Here is a 17,871-nt window from a genome sequence, read left to right as displayed (position 1 = left end):
TTTTGGAATCCAACTGCCTGGCCTCAAATTCCAGCTCTGCCTATTCACACCCACACCACAGGCTATAACTGAAATATTGCGGTAATCTTATCATTTGCACTGATAGCAAACCATTTATAAGGTGGGTATCTCCACAAAGACAGATGTCTGAGGGTCTACTGTTACTACAGAGCTATTTTCAGTTACTTCCTACATTAGCACCGTTTTAGTATAAGGGACCCAAGGTATTCTTTTTGTTTATTTTTTGTTTTTTTCCTGACATTAAAAAAATTTTTTTCCTGTCATATTCTTTTTTAAAATAACTTTTATTGGAGTATAGTTGATTCACAATGTGTTAGTTTCAGGTGTACAGCAAAGTGAATCAGTTATACATATGTCCACTTTTTTTTTTTTAAGATTCTTTTCCCATATAGGCCATTACAGAGAATTGAGTAGAGTTCCCTGTGCTCTATGGCAGGTTCTTATAAGGTATTCTTAATAAATCTATTGTCAGGTGGTTTGCCTTTTTTTTTTTTTTGCCTTCAGTTTTATCTGATCATTCCCTGGTGCTGGCCTTGCAGTTAATTTGGCTTCAGTTTTTTTACAACGTGGGCTCAAACAACCCATAAGGATTATCATTCAACATCGATAAAATGTCCTTCCACCTATGCTGCTCCATTCATGATGCCCTTGGATTCATGTTTCTAATTGTTCTATTGCTTGTTCTGGTCTCCTCAGATACACTAGGAGACCCAGACAACCACCCTTGACTTACTTCACCACGCAGAGTGATGTTTTTCATTTGTATAGTAATTCTATGCGTAGAGTTCGTAGCGTAGAGATTCTTGATGCCATTCCAAACAAACTGGGAAGGGTTTTCTTCTTCGTAAACTCACTTCTTGTCCTAATCCTGATGGTCATACCACACCGTGGTGCTTGGGAGGATGAGTCTGTGTGCCTCAGTTTCCTTATCTATAAAACAAGAATAATAATTGTACCTCCTAATTAGGTTGTCGTTAAGATAAATTACAGAAACACGTAAAAGCCATAGACCAAATCCTGGCCCTATTACTGTTGCTTCTGTTACTCTCATTGTTACTATTACTCTGTTATTTTTATGTAATCTGTTTCTGACTACCAGCCACCCTGCGTCTTAGTTCCAGCTGTTATAGCAGAATACCATAGACTGGGTGCCTTCAACAACAAACAATGATGTCTCACAGTTCTGCAGGCTGGAAGTTCAAGGTCAGGGTGCCAGAATGGTCAAGTCCTGGTGAAGGTAGTCTTCCTGGGCTTATAGACAGATGGGCATCTTTTCATTATATCTGCACATGGTGGAGAGAGAGGGCTAACTCTCTTCCTTTTGTTGTTGGGACACTAATCCCATTATGGGGGGTGGGGGGCCGGTTCCATCCTTATGGCCTAATTATGCCCAAAGACCCCACCTCCTAATTCCATCGTACTGGGGGCTTGGGTTTCACTCTCTGAGTTTGGAGAACACACAATCATGGAATTCCTAACACCGTGTATCTTGGGCAACTTGTGGCTTTGGCAGCTGAGGTATTCCCTTTTCCTTCTGGGAGAGGAAAGGAAGGGGGACAGAGCACATGAGGTGATCCCTCCTTGCCTCCTCTGTACCCCATCCCCCAGTCCAAAGTGTAACACACTCTTTCTAGGCTTAGAAAGAAGACAGAGTCTGTGTCATAAGGAAATATGGTTCAGTACATATATTCAGCACTACAGGCTTTATTAGATGCCATATACCTGTCAGAAAAATCATTAGCAAGATCCTTACCCTGTTTTATGTGGAGACACATTGCATAGGGATGTTTGCTAAACCATAGCTTCCTGAAGCGTACAACTTAGCCTGCCTTCAGAAAAGAACATTCTTTAGTGTTATGTTACATTTTCTAGCAGAAAATTACAAGGAATACTGAGAAAAATCTAGTTTGAATGGATAGGACTTAATGAGAATCTGATTTTTCTTTAATGCATTATTAATTTTATAAGCTAGAGGCACAGTAAGTCAATACTGGGTGTATTAAACAAAGTGTTTTTCTTTTAAAGATATTCTGGAGTGTGTACAATAATATTCCTCCTGTGACTAGCCTGCCTTTGAGATGTAGTTATCATTTAATGAGAGGAGAGAGGCGACCACTTTGGTAAGTGTCTTCTGTATAGTTTGAGGTTAAGGTGGGAGGGAAATGGTTGTGAACGTAATAAAATAACTTCATGCCAAATTGGAACGCCAAAGTAATTTTCTCCTGGTGGTGTTGCAGAGTCATTTTAGCCATGATTTAATTTTGAAGTAGACCCCTTCCCTCTACCCCTTTCCCCGTGTGCTCCAGAGTGATGACCAGGTGTCTCAGCCTCCGCACATGGAGGACCCCATTGCAGTCTCACAATACATAGGTCCTCATTAGCTCGCTGAAGGTGCCATGCAGGTCTTTGTATGGGGGTGTGGCATAATTTGGGTTTCTTCTTTCACTTGTTCAATAATGACCTGGACAGTGGAGTGAAAAAGCTTATAGGCTGGAGGGGAGATGAGGGAACAGATGTGGTACCCACATCTATTTTATGAACAAAGATCATATAAACTCAGACATACCTCATGTGGACCACATAGAAAGTGTATGATACCGATCATGGCCCAGGGTCGAGGGGACGGTGTCTTTTCTTCTTTAATAGCTGGAGTAGTGTTGAGGGTGGAGGACAGTAAGCCAGTTTGCCTAGGCTGGAGTCCCAATTAGTAGTAAATCCTTGCATCATGTCCCTCAACTGATCTAAGCCATTTACTGATTAATAAAATGGGAATATATCTTAGCTCTTTGGTAGCAAATGGCAGAAACGTAAACTGAGCCAAAAAGAAAAAAAGGAATCTTTTGGCCTCTGTAACTAAACAGTCTACCGGGAGGGCTGATTTTGGGCAGATCTGGGTGCTCAATTCTTATTAGGAATCTGACACTCTCCCTCAGACTTGCTTTGCTTTTCTCTGCCTTGTTTTAATTTTCAGGCAGGTTCTCCCGTTTGTGGTGACAAAATGGCTTTTATAAGCTCCAGTCTTAAGCCCTACAAGTTTGTCAATGTCAGCATTCACCAGCTCCAATAAAATGCCAGGGCAGGCTCTCATCGGCCCAGTGTGGGTTGCCTTTCCATCCCTGGCCAATCATAAAGACTAGGAAGCAAACCTGGGTCATAAGCCCACCTTTCAAGCTAGGATATGGAATCAGCCATATCAGAAAGGGTCTGGCATAAGAGTAGGGGACAAGTAGCTCCTTAAAGGGAAATTGGGGTGCTCTTGCCAGAAGAGGGAGCAGTTACTACACAGGGAAACAGCAGATGTCCTCTACCGGGGCTGAGTCCCCCATTAGTCTTATGACACAAGATTGAAATGCGAATCAGATGAGGCGATGTCAGGAACATGACATTGAAATGTAAAGGCCTTCACACATGTGAAGCACTTGTATTAGTTTGTACCCCCCGGGTGGTCTAGGGAACCTCTCATCACCACCTCCTTGCGGATGAGAACCTGGTGCCCCATCACCTTCCCTACCCTTTTGGCCCCTGAATCCCACTTTCTTCCCTCCCCATCTCCATCCCCTTCCTTTTTCTTTCATCTGCTTCTGTTTCCAGTAAAACGAACCGGGGAGAGTTTATTGCAGAATGCCCCATTGTTTTTTGTTTTTAATGTCATCCATTGTTAAACTAGATGTATGTAGCACTACTTAATCCGTGATTGTAACTGTGAACATTGGTCTTTGATCCAGGGAAGAGGAGAGTAATGCAAAGGGTGGCGTATGGAAGATGAAAGTTCCCAAGGACAGCACGGTAGGTTTGTTCTCATCCTTTTCTAGAAGCTAAGTTCGGGGTTGTTGACTGCTTACGATGAACCTCTTGTGCGTTTTAGACAGTCCGCCTGGTAGACTCAGAACGGGACTGGGGGTGAGAGATTCTATTCTGACCTTGGTGGTTTTCTGCCTCACACTGTCACCTTGAAAATATATTGTGAGTCTCTGTAGAAATGGTGTAATAGTGTGACTGTATCTTACAGTTCTGAACAGCGACATGCCTATAAACTTGACAGAAAAGCTGATTAGGGCTGTCACGTCCTCCACAGCCGTAACCGACATGTGGAAGTGGGTTTACGTTGTGAGAAGCAGGATCCTTCCCAGCAAAGGCTCGTCGCTTCCCCACCGGGGCGACAAGCACTTCTGAGAATGACCGTGGCGCAGAGAGTGGGGATGCGTGGGAGGCCTTGAATCTCACCGCTCTTTGGGGTTTCACGCGAGGCTGTGTCCAGTCTCCCTCTGGGGTTGATGAAACCCTGGTTGATGGCACGGCCTGCTCAGGTGCTGGTTGGCAGTGGTCAAGCCTCAGAAACCTGGGTTTCCCAGGAGTGGGCTGTAGTTCATTGTACTGACTGAAAAGAGCATTCAGATCTATTCTTAAGCCGCCTTTGAAGATGGATGAAAGGACACATGCTGCCCAGTCTAACCTTTTCATGGTTTCTTGCATGTGGATGAGCTCAAAGGACTGAAACATCTCCAGGGACCCATAGGCTTGACCTTGCATCGTTTCCCGATAAGCACAAACCTAAAGACATGACCCAGTTTGTTTGTTAAAGGTGCAAACTATCGTTAAGATGCGTAGCTACGAGATTTGGCTAGTATTTGGCATATATAATTTTTAAAACGTCAGGGGAGCAAACAGAAAACCAAGCAAGGCCTGTGAAGCTCTTCCTGCCCCCCTAAAAGGAGAGAAAGTTGGTTTGAATTTCCATAAGAACACGTTTCCCTTGCCATGTTCTTTATTTACTTGCAGTAGACATTGACTTCTGGTAGAAACAATCATGATGTCAGCGTTGGCTGAAAGGTAGCTGAAAGACAAGTTTGTCCTCCCTCCTTGTCAGCTCACTTGACCACATTCAGTCGCAAATAATAACGCTTTCACATCTGCACAAGTGTCCTCATCCCAAGCGGCTCAGCCCTCTCTTTGTTGCTGGCCAGTGGGAATCCGGTGGGTCAACCTCCTCGGAATTCACAGCAGGAGAGGGAACGTCCCCTTCCCCTAACTTGCTCTCAACACTCATCTTTGTTCCTAATAGCGTAAGAGACTGCAGACGAGACAGATAAAAAACAGAAGGGATGGTTTCTAGGTGGGAGACAGGTAGACCAGACGGAGGGTCTAGGAAAGAGAAAAAACCCTCCTTGAGAGTGAAAAGTCATGCTGGTTAACTGCTATGGTCTTGGTTAAAAATTCAACGAGGCTGCTTTGAGCTCATTAGAACTTGATAATACATACTCTTATTATAGTTAATATATAGTGGGCGCCTGGTCCAGAGCAAACACACAGCTGTTTATGGAATGGATCTTACATCTCCAGTGCTGTTGTTGCAATCACAGTACTGAGCCCGTCGAACGCAACATTTGTTGACTAATTTGATGGTCACAACAGCCCTGGGAGGTCGGTCCTATTATTATTCCCTGTTCGCTGAAGGAAACTGATGCTCAGAGAGGCTAATAGCCTGCCCAGGGTACAGCTCTAAGCCGGCTATCAGGATTCAAACCCGGTTCTGGTGGAGTTCAGGGCCTGTGAACCATGACAAGGAAGAGATACGGAACCAAGAACTTTTCGAGGAGGAGTGACTAGAAAGAACTTGGAGGCCTCCAGTTACCTGTGCGTGGATGCTGGCTGTTGATTGGACGGCATTAGGGGATCTTGGGTAGAAGAGGCTCAAGGTTTTCTCATAGGGAAGAGGTGGAGTAGTGCGTGCACTGATTCTTCCAGGGAAATGCACACGTGCGCGCACACACACACACACCACAGTTCAGTCACTTAGCAGAAACAAAATACCTTCAAGTGAATGGAAATCTGCAAATCTCTGGTAGTCAGTAAACCAGAAATTTCTTTAAGTGTTCTTCACTTGTGTAACCTTGGAAGTACCTTATAAACTGCAGGAAAAGCAGGAAAGGGTTTTGAAGAGAAGGATGGTCCTAATAGCATTCACTTATAACCAGCTGATACATTTTGAATCAGTGAGAGGCAAAGAAATTGGAAAAGTGTAGGTCATTTGAATGCATTTTTCCCACGTTGTTCTCAACTTCATCAGAGGTGGCAACTAGAGATTAGTTTTGTGGCTTCGGACCCCACAGTTTTGTGGACACAGAGTTTGTGACTTGGGATCCCTTGTATCTCTCTGTGCAAAGCGATGTGTAAAACAATACAAACATATGCCACCACGTGGGCGTTTACGCCTGTGATTCAGCGATGTCTGCGGGCTCCAGATACGGGCGTGGAAAGGGCGTGAGAGGTTAAAGAAAATGTGACTTGGGTAGCTCCTGAAGATAATTGTTTAAAAATGTGTATGTGTTCCTTTTCTTTGGTTTTCTTTTGTTTTGCTTTTTATTCTTTTCCCGCACCAGTCCACAGTTTGGAAAGAGTTGTTGTTAGCAACTATCGGGGAACAGTTCACAGACTGTGCCGTCGCAGGTAATGAGACCCTCAGCTCTGGCCGTCCCCGCTCGCGTGTGCTTGGCTTGTGCTTGTTCCTTGCTGAGCTTTGTTTCTGTGTGTTTGCCTTTTTTACATATTTTGGAGTTGCTTATTTTGTAACTATGAGGTTACTTAGCTTTTTCCCATGTGATCGTGGCGTTTTCATGTTATATGTGTATGTGCATATGTATATTTACATAAGTGTATATTACGTGGATATACATATGTGTATATGCCTATATGTTTTTTTGCACTTATAGCTCATCTTCATAGTATCCATGACCATCTGTCTAAAATAAATAGGCAGAAAAGAAGGAAAACTTTTTTTTTTTAATTGAAGTATAATTGACATACAGCCTTATATTTGTTCCAGAAGAAAATGAAATTTGACATTGGGCTCCTAACACCACTGGTGGTGGGTTTCCGTCATCAGTTCCAATTCTTCCAGAAGAGCCCAGTGCCTTTGTTGTCACCTGAAGTTTGTAGTTAGGTCGGCACAGTCCTTTCTGCCCCTCTCAATTCCTCGCCCCTTCGTGCTGTCCCTCTCTTGGTCCCTTCTCCTCGAAGTGAGAGATAAAGGGGAGGCGGGGATGAATCACTATTAGTGCCTGTGATCCGACAATAGGGGCTAAAATGTTAAGTCTTCAGGACTTTACTTTGAAGACTTTACTTGAAGACTCACTCTGTTCTCAAATACTGAGTGAGTTTCTGAGAGCCCTGTGAATACATTTATTTTGCTTTTTTTGTTTGTTTGTTTAATTGAAGTATAGCTTATGTACAAAACCCGTAAATTATAGGTGCACAACATAAAGAGTCACAATTTTCAAAGATTATACTCCATCTGTAGTCATTACAAAATATTGACTCTATTCCCCAAGCTGCACAACACATCCCCGTAGCTTATTTTATACCTAATAGTTTGTACCTGTTAATCCCTTACCCCATTTTTATGTTGCTTTGTTTTTGTCATGAAACCACTGAAAGAGGAAAATTGAATTGCTAGTTTAAAGTTTTGTTTTCTTCTTGGGTAGTTCCTTCTGAATGCTTCTGAGGTAACATTTAGAATGACATTTTTCCTGTTCAGCTTTCAGCTACAATTTTTTTTTTAACTATTTGGTATTGATTGATTTGCCCTCAGGCTTCTTAACTGGTTCTGTCTTTGGGAACCCTTATAGGCCTAGCCAGTGCCAAGCAGGTTTCAGATTTACCTCACTAACAGTTTCAATCATTCTACTTTTGTTTTCCTTAATTCTTACACCTCTTTTTATTCACTGAAGACAGAACCTGGGTTAAGATGAAATTGTCTTAAAAGTACAGATTCCTTCTGTTTAAATAGGGGGTAGGTAGCAACTTTACAATATGTAGTCAAAAATGCATCTTTGATGTAATTATAAACAAATAAATCCCTGGGAGAGGAAGTTTTCTGTATGAATTATTCCTGTTTCCAGAACCAGGGAAAATAGTCTAAGTAATAATGAATAGGCAGGATTGAGCAAAGAAGACCTATTGTTCTGCGGTTGACTTTGGAACGAGAGCACCATTAAGTATTAACTGTTCGCTCTTAGTTAACCCAGCTCCACCACTGCAGCAGGTCAGCTCATCTCTCTGGTCCTCACGTCCCCCATCTTCAAACAGTGGCTCCTCCTGGCTCTGACGTCTTGTGCTGCCAGTACCCTAAAATAATCAGGGTTTTTGCTGGTTGATTCTGCTTATGAATATTACACGTTTGCCGGTGGATCTCCTTTTGCATACGGGCTGCAGCCTTTTTACCATGCCCTTTCTGAATGTGCTGTGCTAGGAGGTTACACGTAGGTACCAAAAGCCAGGCCAGACTGAAATATTGACAGTTCAGCGTTTTCAGCACCCGTAAAGCTACAGTACCCTCTGACCAATAGTGTAGAAATGGGCAAAACAAAAAGACTGGAAAAGGCTGCTCTTTTCCTGAAAGGCTGAGCTAGTGTCTTCATGACTCTTCTTGAAAGTGGTAAATGCCAAAGCTTCCCTCTTCACTTGATGATTTTTTTGTTCACATAGAATTTAACATTGAGCTGTAGCAAATATACTTTGAAGATAAACGAGAAAACAAGAAACATGTACTTATATAAGACACATTTCTTGATGGGATAATCAGTGTCTGTGGATAGCCATGATCAGGTACTGTTTACTCTTTTGGAAATTTTTGTTTAAATGTGACATGTATACAGAGAAGGACACAAACTATTATGTGTATACCTTGATACCTATTCTCAAAGTAAACAGATCCCTGTAAGTGGCACCCAGATCAAGGAACAGAATGTTACTCGCCTCCAGAATCTCTCTCCACACCCTCCCTTCCCGCAAAGGTGGCCACAAGCCCAACTTCTGACACCTTCGACTGACTTTGTCTGCTTTCAAACACTTCTATATATGGAATTATTCAGTGTCACGTCATACACATTTAGCCAGAGTCAAATTTATTTACAAAGGAAAGAAAGGAGAGAGGGAAAAAGGGAATGAAGGAGAGAAGGGAAGGACGGAGGAAAGAGAGGAATTACTTTACCGAAGATGAACTCCTTTAGTAATTGGACAGGTCCTCATTTAAATTATATCTAAATGCTGGAACATTTTAACTTCCAGAAGACACACGGAAAAACTGATAGCAGAAATACTGAGAGGTACAGATTTATAGTAAATAAGGAAAATTAGGCAAAACATATTAACTGAAGCAAAATTTCCTAACTTTGATAATGCTCATCTTTCACGTTTCACTCGTTGATGCTGAGTGTGCAAGGGCAGAGGGTGACCCTAGTTCAGTAAGATGCCGCAAACATGCATACCAGGAGTCAAGTCTTTACTCCTGTCATTTTGCTGCAAATTACTATACACAAAGTGGCTCCGTAGGACAGTACACAATCCTACTTACGCAGCCAGCGTTCTCGAATACCTACAGGGCAGCCCCAAATCCAGAATTTAGTTAAAAACAAAAACAAAAAACAACCTACATTAATCAAAGTAGATAAATGCTTTCCTGCCCATTTGCCGAAGTGCTCTAATGACACGGCCACACTTAGAAGATACTTACTTTATACACAGGGCCAACAGATGGTCATTGATTCTCTAGCCCACAGTTAAGATGCCCAAACCAGAAGGGGAATGGCTAGGGAGAATCAGGCAAGAGCAGGGATGATTAATAGGAAAGGAGCAGTCAAGCAAAACCACAGAAAGCAGAATGAGCAACTCGGAACACACAGTCTGGGTCCAGTTAGTGTTGGGGCCTAGAGCACTAACCACCCGAGATCTCTGAATGGTTGGCAGGAAGTCGGGAGAAATACTTGCTGTTCTTAACAAAGACAGCCAAGCATCGAGGAAAAGTTCATGTGAGTTCAGTTGGCTTTCAGAGGGCCGATCATTATGCAACTTGAAAAAGTCTCATCAAAACAGAGTAAGAAATAGTCCAAAGCTTCGGTAACATGTTAAGAAGGGTAAGTTACTTGTCTGGAAAATTTGTTTGGCCGGGACACTCTGTTTATCTAAGTCGCCGGATAAATGTGATGTGACTGCTACAGCTTTTGCCCACTAACTTGCTTTTGTCCAACGACTCCCCTTAGAAACAGTATTTATCACGGGTTCTCTCGTGCCACCTTGTCTTGATCATCTTCTCTGCACCTTACAGATAAAATGATAAGTGTTAAACAACCGACTCCAGCGGACTTGAAATTATCACTCATTTCTTTCTTCCCCCTTCCTTCCACTCAGATGACGAAGTAATAGGAGTTAGTGTCAGTGTCCGGGACCGCGAAGACGTCGTCCAAGTCTGGAATGTAAATGCCGCTGTAGTGGGGGAAGCCACCGTTTTAGAAAAGATCTATGAACTCCTGCCCCACATATCTTTTAAAGCCGTATTTTATAAACGTAAGTGCTTCATTTCCAGTTACTACTTTCTAGCTTATTCTATCATACTTTTAAAGCCAGAAACCGTGTTGCCAATGAGGTGCAGGGAGAATCGCTTGAAATTCTATAATCCAATAAATAATTCAATAAAATACATTTTAAGGGCGTTTAAAAAAAAACTTTAGCCTCAGAAATTAAAGTGAGATTTCAGTTGTCGCCTAAACACACGGATCAGAAAAGGAGATACTTACTGTTTTTGTTATTTCAAAAATTCAAACCTGATCTCAAACTTGTCACTCTCAGAAAAAATTACCTTCAATTTGAAGCAACAATAACAAAAAAAGTTGTTATATGAGCTGGCAGGTAGATTTTCAATCATCCCTTCACAAACAGGGATTTATAATGTATAACATCTGTATTTGTGGAGGAACTCGTTCTGCGCACAGGCATGATGGAATGTTCTACTGAAATGCTAATACGTCCTCATTACGGATGACTGTGACACAGAAGAGAATGCACGCATAGTGGTGAAGTGTTAACAGTATGAATAGGTGTGTGGACCCATTGTTTCCATCATGATTCATGTTCATTGCTTTTGTGTGCTCTTTTGAAAAAGTCATCTTTTTCATAATGAAAACAGCTTAGTGCTATTAAACCAATGTTTGGTAGATCAAACTGCGGGTTACAGTTTTACCAGTGAGTTAGAGAGAAGGATTGACAGCCCTACACGTATATGATGAATTTCCTATTCCCCAAACTATTCCAAGAGTCAGTAACCCAGTTTTTTTAAACCACGGTATTTCATTGAATCTAAGATGCCCTTGATGATAAGTATTATTTTAGTATTACTAAGAAAGAAAAATACAAGGCTCCTAATTAAACTATGGCACATTCTTGATTCCGGGGGTCTTCATATGTGCAGTGGGGAGGCAGGGTGGGGAGTGCATCTTAGTATTAGTGAAACATACTCTATTAGCGTTTCACTTTTCCCAACCCCTTGTCAAAAAGGAGAAGAAAAAAGTCAAATTTTGCTTTGTGATTGTCTTACTATGATATGAAGAGTAAGGCCTCCCTCTAAGCAATCATATAATCACAGGCCCAGTGATTTAGATTTTAAGCAGTGGGACAGACCTGCTGCTGCAGATATTCAGGAGATGCTTAGCATCTGAATTTTAAATGAAAGTTTAAATAAAAGAGACAGAGGATGGCACTGCAGAAGTTGCTTATTGATTGTGCCGTGTGGAAGTCGCACATTTGTAGATGTAATTTTGACTCCATAGGGAACATTAATTGTATTTTCAGCCCAGACATTAATTGAAAGTTCACCGAGGGTCTGTTTTTTGTACTCCACGAGACTAACTCCAGCAGAAACTCTCCAAAAGGAAGTATGTTTCGCCGCCATTTATGAACGGGGCGAACACATTCTTTACCTCCTTAGAACCTTCTCCACATTTGACTCCAAAGGGGAGAAAAGCAATTTGGAGTGGTAAATACAGGCACTCTGGATTTTTGTCCCACTTCAACACTGTGACCTCGAGCAAGTCACGGTTTCTCCTCCTTTCACTTTCCCATCTTAACTATTGAGAAGGTTGGTCTTAAATGATCTCCGAGGTCCCTTCTGCTTCAAAATTCTAACACGCAGGGTAGCAGCAGGCTCAACACATGATAGGAGTGTTTAGGCCACAGAGGCAATCGGGCCACTGAGCGGTTAGGCTAGTTTTTAGGGCAGTGGCAATAATGAGGTAAGACTAAGCAAGGATGAGTCATCACTTCATTGTTGTGATGGCTGGGGTTGGGGGAGGGCGGGGGGAGAAAAAAGCCAGACAAAGGAGGGGACGTTGCAGCTCCCCAGATCAGGAGCCCTTTAGGGCGTCTACATTTATGTAGAGGCCATAGTGACGTTCATGAGTTAGGCAGAACTGGCTGCGGGTCTTAGTAGAAATGCATATTTTAAGGGCATAAATTGACATTTAAAAATTCAAAGATTATTCAAATAAAAATTGGAATTGGACAAAACAAGCAATTGTCTTTATTTTATATAAAGCAGGCAGTCCTTTACTCAGTAGGGTTATGCACCACATGCTGCAGAATTGATTTGGAAAAATGAGGTTTTGGGCAGAATTGTTATACACAGCTTGATAAAGAACAGATAGGGTGTTAGGTAGGTGGGTAAAGAACAGGTAGGGTGGTAGGGTGAACTAGGTCAGAAATGGCCAACTCCACGCTTTTCCTCAGTCTTGTTACAGGAGCCACGTGACAGGGGAGATTTTCCCGCGTAGAAAGAGCCCTAATGAATTTGGGCAGGGCCTCCAGTCGGGTGGCTGAGGGTCAGGCTGTTGATAAGTTATCTGTGTGTTAGATACAGTTCGGTTACTTGACTGGGAAACTTAAATGAATGGAGACCCCCTCCCCCCGCCAAATTCTGTTAGGTTCTTCAGAGCAGCTGAATGACAAATGTCTTCTGATGGGAGAATTGTTTAGAGCAGAGTTTGGCAAACTACACTGTCAAGCCAAATCTGCCCCCTTCCCACCTGTTTTTGTATGGGCTGCAGCTAAGAATTCCTTTCACATTTTTCAATGGTTGGAAAAAATCAAAAGAAGAACTACGTTTTGTAACATATGAACATTGTATGAAATCCAAATTTCAGTATTTGTATATAAAGCGTATTGGTACCTAGCAATGCCTGTTGGGGTATATATCATCTGTGGCTGCTTTAATGTTACAAGGGTAGAGTTAATAGTTGAGACAGAGACCCTGTGACCTACAGAGCCTAAGCTGTTTATCCTCTGCCCCTTTCCAGAAAAAAGTTTGCTGACTCCTGGCTTTGACCTTTTCTATATTCCCTTTCAACCAAGGCTAACCTAAGGCCCACAGAACTTTTCCCTGTTCCCCAGAACTCTCCCGATTATGAATGTTCTGTTCCCATCTCCGTGACCCATCAGGATTGCACTGTCTTAACTATGACTGCCCCAAACTGTCCCTCACACTGAGAAGTAATAAAAATCTGTGGACAGTTCCTATCTCTTGATTTATCATTTGGGGTCCAGCATCGCTAAGAGGTCTGTGGGCACCCCCACACACTTGACCCAGTAGCAATGATATACTTCATAGAAGAGCAGGCCACATTTTGTTCGATGTCTGTCTTAAAAATCTTTCTTAAAAAGAAAAAAAAAAATATAAAAAGTGAAATATTTATAAAGTTCTACATGTGAGAAATGTTCAATTAAGTCAGCTTGGATTCCTGGCCACCCTTGGGAATTGGGCCAACCTGAGGTAACCCCGGGAGCTGTAAAGTGTGCTTGTCTCAGTGTTTTATCCAAGTAAAGATCAGGTTTGGGTGAATAACCATGATGATCCTAAAGGGCACATGGTCCTGTTCCCCGCCTCACCCCTACCACACACTAGTCTGAAGAATTTAGTCCATCTTAAAAATACAGACTTAGGAGGGGCTTAGAAGGTGAGATGGGCCAGCCCATGTCTGCCTTCCTAGGACATCCTTCCTAGGGTGGGGCGGGGGGGGACAAAGCATGGGGGAACCTGAGTGGCCTTTGGCTTTTTCAGCCCCAAGTCAGTAACTTTTCCATTTGAGAGAAGAGGATCTGCCCTTGCTTCATGATGATGGATTTAACCAAGTCCAGGAAGTGGATTTTCAAACTTGGCCTTTTGCCTTGGAGGAAATATTTTATATTTCACAGGTCTCCCAATTCCCACCTCCACTTTATAAAAATTTAAGTCTTTGGAAAATATTTTTCATAGCATCATTTTTTATTCTGAAGTTCCTAATTTTAATTAGTCATTTTGCAAGCCAGACAGTAGGGCTGGAAAAAAAGAAGAAAGAAAGAAAAAAAAAAAAAAAAACGTGATTGGGAAAAATAAAAGACCCATCCATTTAATGAAACTTCATTGCCCACAGAGGGTGTTTAAAGGTAGGGGAGGACCTAAGAGAATGGCTACCCTCCTTGTGTTGTTCTCAGCTTGGTTTTACTTTTGTTTTGTTTTATTTTTAAAGATAAGCTTGTGAATGGCCCTGTCTTGGTTCTGTGAGGCCCCCCCCCAGCACTGCGTCCGCGGGGCCGTTTCCCTACAGAATTTGCTGGCAGCCCAGCGTGTCCTCTTCATCAGCTTGTTGGGATTACTCATCCTCTCCGGCACTGCAAGAAGGAACAGGCAGCATGCCCATTGCTTGTTTATTCCTTGTTTTAATTTTCATTATTACGTTTCTCAGGAAATGCACGCCTTAGCTAACAGTTACTGGCACACAAAGGTATTTGAGTTCTTGCCAACATTTGGGGAAACTGAATGAGATGCCTTAGAGGAGGGTTGCCCCATCCTTTGCTTAAAGTTTTCTTTCCTTTTTTTCTTTTTTGTTTTTTTCTGTCCTTTAGCCCATGAAGAGCATCATGCTTTTGAAGGTGGACGCGGAAAACACTAATTGCACTCTGTAAAGAATTCTTTGTCCTTTGCTGATTGGTTTTGGAAACGGTCTTAACAGGAGGGAGAGTGAAGAGAAGACTTGCCGAAGCCCGATGCTGGTCCATTTAGAGTGGGTTTCTGCCCTTGCAGATTGAGCAATTAGGATTCAAAGTGGCAGGTGGGGTGGAGGGAGATTGTGTGGGTTTTTACCGTCACATTACTTGCTTTTTTTTTTTTTTTCTTTCTGAATTCTCTGTTCTTTTCACTCCAATTTTTTTTTTTTTTTGCCCTTTTAAACTCCTCATTCAGTCTAATTATTGTTTTCTATACTCCCCTTTCATTGAGGCACAAGAAATTGGTTTCCCTTTAAGTAGCTCTGCTGTACCTAGTTAATGAGAATATGCATAATCGTGACAATACTGCTTTTGAAAACCACACTGTCCTCAGAGGAATACTAGCTCGGTGAAACCTGTCTTTTGATTATTTGTTGTGACACATTCCTACATACTGTGCACTGGGCATTGTTTTTTCTGTCCCAGGGAAAAGAAAAACCTTACTTAATCTGATTTTTCGCTGAGAGCACACACATCTTGTATTTTTCCTTTTTAAGAATTTTTTTTTTTCCGAGATGAAAGGAAAATAATAGTTGGGTTGCCAAACATGAAAACTATAATCGCAGTTGAGTATCAGGATATAAATCAAACTGTAGATCTTTGGACCCTCTGTGGAAATATTTTCCAACCAGAATTTCAATTTGGCCTTTTCAGAGGGAGGCGCTTAGAGTGGTAGCAAAGGGTTTGTCTCAGTAGGAAACCTTATAATTTCTGATCTAAAGAGAAGGTGATATTTTAATTGTTTGAATTAAGCTGCTTCTAAATTTTGGGTGTGTGTACCCACTTAGGGCTTTCCAAATCAATTCAGACACATTTTGTTAAATGATCCCCTTTTACTCTTCGTATTGTGTGTCGTTTCCAATAATCAATCATTCTCCGGTCTGGGCAGCTTTCCCCTGCCTTTTTCATTTAGGAGCAGAAGTTAAATCTCATTTCCAGGATGAATGTGAACATTCACAAAGTTGAACTCTGAATGCAATTCTGTTCACATTAATTTTTAGAATTGTTGAGATACATCGTATTATGTTACCAAATAAATACCGGTTTTAGTAGAAGGAAATGACCACCCTCTGGAACACTCAGAATGTTCTGATTTCCCTCCCTCGACTCTGCCAAGCCTCCTGCTGCGTCTACCTGAAAAAGGCAGGGCCATTTGGAGACGCTTCCTCCTGCTGGCTTTTCTCTGGACTCAGGGGAGCTAGGGCATGCTTATACATTTCACAGAAGGGCGGTGCATCCAAACTTCATTGCACCCAGGAGTTTTAATTCCTCTTGCAGTATTGACCAGCAGAGAGAGGTGGGGCCACTTCCAGCCCGCAACCTGTGTTTGTAAATAAAATCCTCCATGCAAACATTTTAAAGGATTTGAAACAATATCTTTTTACAAAAGTCCTGCCCTTCACTTGCATCAGTAACTACATCAACCATAATAACAATGATCATGGCTTTTCTTTTTTTTTTTAATGCTTTGTTTCTAAACTTGAGTTTCTCCAGTGATTTCAAAATGAGGTATAAGGATATCAGACCCATTTTTCAAAAGCCTGGAACTTTTATTTTTTTAAACATTGTACTAACATCCAACTTGTTTTTAAATTATTGATCAAGGATTTAAAAAAATATTCTGGGCATGAATTTAAATTCTTTTTTATAATATAAGTATTTTTCTGATAGAGTAGAAAAAAGGATATAATTGACTTATCTTCATTATAATTGTCATATATATTTCCATAAGTAAATGGATGTTGAAGTATTTTTATTTTTGAACTTTATTTAAAGCATTGTGATGACGTGTTCAAGTTTTGCATGTATGTAGCTTTTGAAGTAAAAAAATAAAAGGAATAGGAATGTTAGGCTCCCATTAATGTTTTCTAGTTTCTATTGTTTATGATCACGAAACATGGCTTAACACACAAAGTAGGTTTTTTTGTCCCAGAGAACTTGTGCCACTCTTTCTGACCCTGTGGAAAATACCAACTGTGAGAAGGGTTTAATTTGCCCAAGTTAAAAACCTATCATCTAAATTACCCTAAGAGAGGATTTTGTCAGATTTTGCTTTGGAAATTGTTTTAATTGAATATTTAGTTCTTAAGAGACAGTGTATGAACTAAGCTGATGTAATCAGTTTAAAAACCTCTCATTACCTTTTTGGATTAAAGAAGCTAATACTCTCTGTAGATACAAGGAAATGTTTTGTGGGGCACGTGACTTTAGTGTTAGGGTGGCGTCCCCCGCTCGGCCATTGCTGGGGAAAGGGGGCACTTGCAGTAGAATCTGGGTGTCTTTCAGCCAAGCCAAGCCTTTGCAGGTGTAGCCTGGACTCTGCATAGAGCCATCCAGAAGCCAGAGAGCTTGCTCTCTGGTCTTTGTCATTCCTATTAAATAAGGACAGATGGTACTCATTGAAAGTAACTTGTCTGTATTTCAGTTCTCTTTTGTAAGCGCTTTCTGAATGCCAACTCACTCCGTTTTAATGTTCCTCCCACCCACAATGTTTCTGCATTTCTGAAGTGAGGGTGTAGTTTACAGAGGACACGTCCATTTAATATAACGTGCCTATTAAATTCAGGGATACAGTTGATGGAGAAAAAACATGGAAAGGAAAACACAATTCTGGTAAACTTTGAGCTTAACTTGACTCTGACCTTCTCCACTTTCTTGAATTTAGCCGATGTCTACATCATACATATAGTCACAAGACTTTGTACTTGAAAGAAATTTTGAACATAATTGGGCCCACTAGACATAGTGTATAATCTACCAACAGAGAGATTGTCCTTTGTGAAAGGACAGGGGACTAGCCAGCGTGATAGAACTCGGCATTGAAGTCTGCAGGCTACACCGCAGTCCTGGCTTCCTTAAACAGGGAACACTCAAAGTCTGTCCCCCTAACGCCAAAACATGTCACCCCGATCACGCACTAAATATCTGATCCAATCTGGCCATTGATACACTGATACATAATCAGATGCCCTTGTTATAAGCAGCTCTCATTCTCTGCCTGTC

The 17,871-nt window shown here is 41.6% G+C and overlaps 1 protein-coding gene across 3 annotated transcripts in view; it reads left to right on the top strand.

The window, feature by feature from the left end:
- The window catches only part of EIF4E3 (eukaryotic translation initiation factor 4E family member 3), a 63,286-nt gene extending 46,560 nt beyond the window's left edge, over positions 1–16,726 (top strand). For all 3 annotated transcript variants that reach the window (XM_059940187.1, XM_059940186.1, XM_059940185.1), the window contains exons 3-7: positions 2,047–2,141; positions 3,747–3,807; positions 6,402–6,468; positions 10,207–10,362; positions 14,728–16,726. In XM_059940187.1, coding sequence (XP_059796170.1) covers positions 2,116–2,141; positions 3,747–3,807; positions 6,402–6,468; positions 10,207–10,362; positions 14,728–14,774 — 357 coding nt within the window. In that variant the 5' untranslated portion in view covers positions 2,047–2,115 and the 3' untranslated portion in view covers positions 14,775–16,726. The remainder of the gene's footprint in view (positions 1–2,046; positions 2,142–3,746; positions 3,808–6,401; positions 6,469–10,206; positions 10,363–14,727) is intronic.
- Positions 16,727–17,871: the final 1,145 nt, after the last annotated feature.

This window comes from Balaenoptera ricei, chromosome 11 (assembly GCF_028023285.1).
Source record: "Balaenoptera ricei isolate mBalRic1 chromosome 11, mBalRic1.hap2, whole genome shotgun sequence".
NCBI classification, from domain to species: Eukaryota; Metazoa; Chordata; class Mammalia; order Artiodactyla; family Balaenopteridae; genus Balaenoptera; species Balaenoptera ricei.
This window is presented reverse-complemented; position numbering and strand designations above follow the sequence as displayed.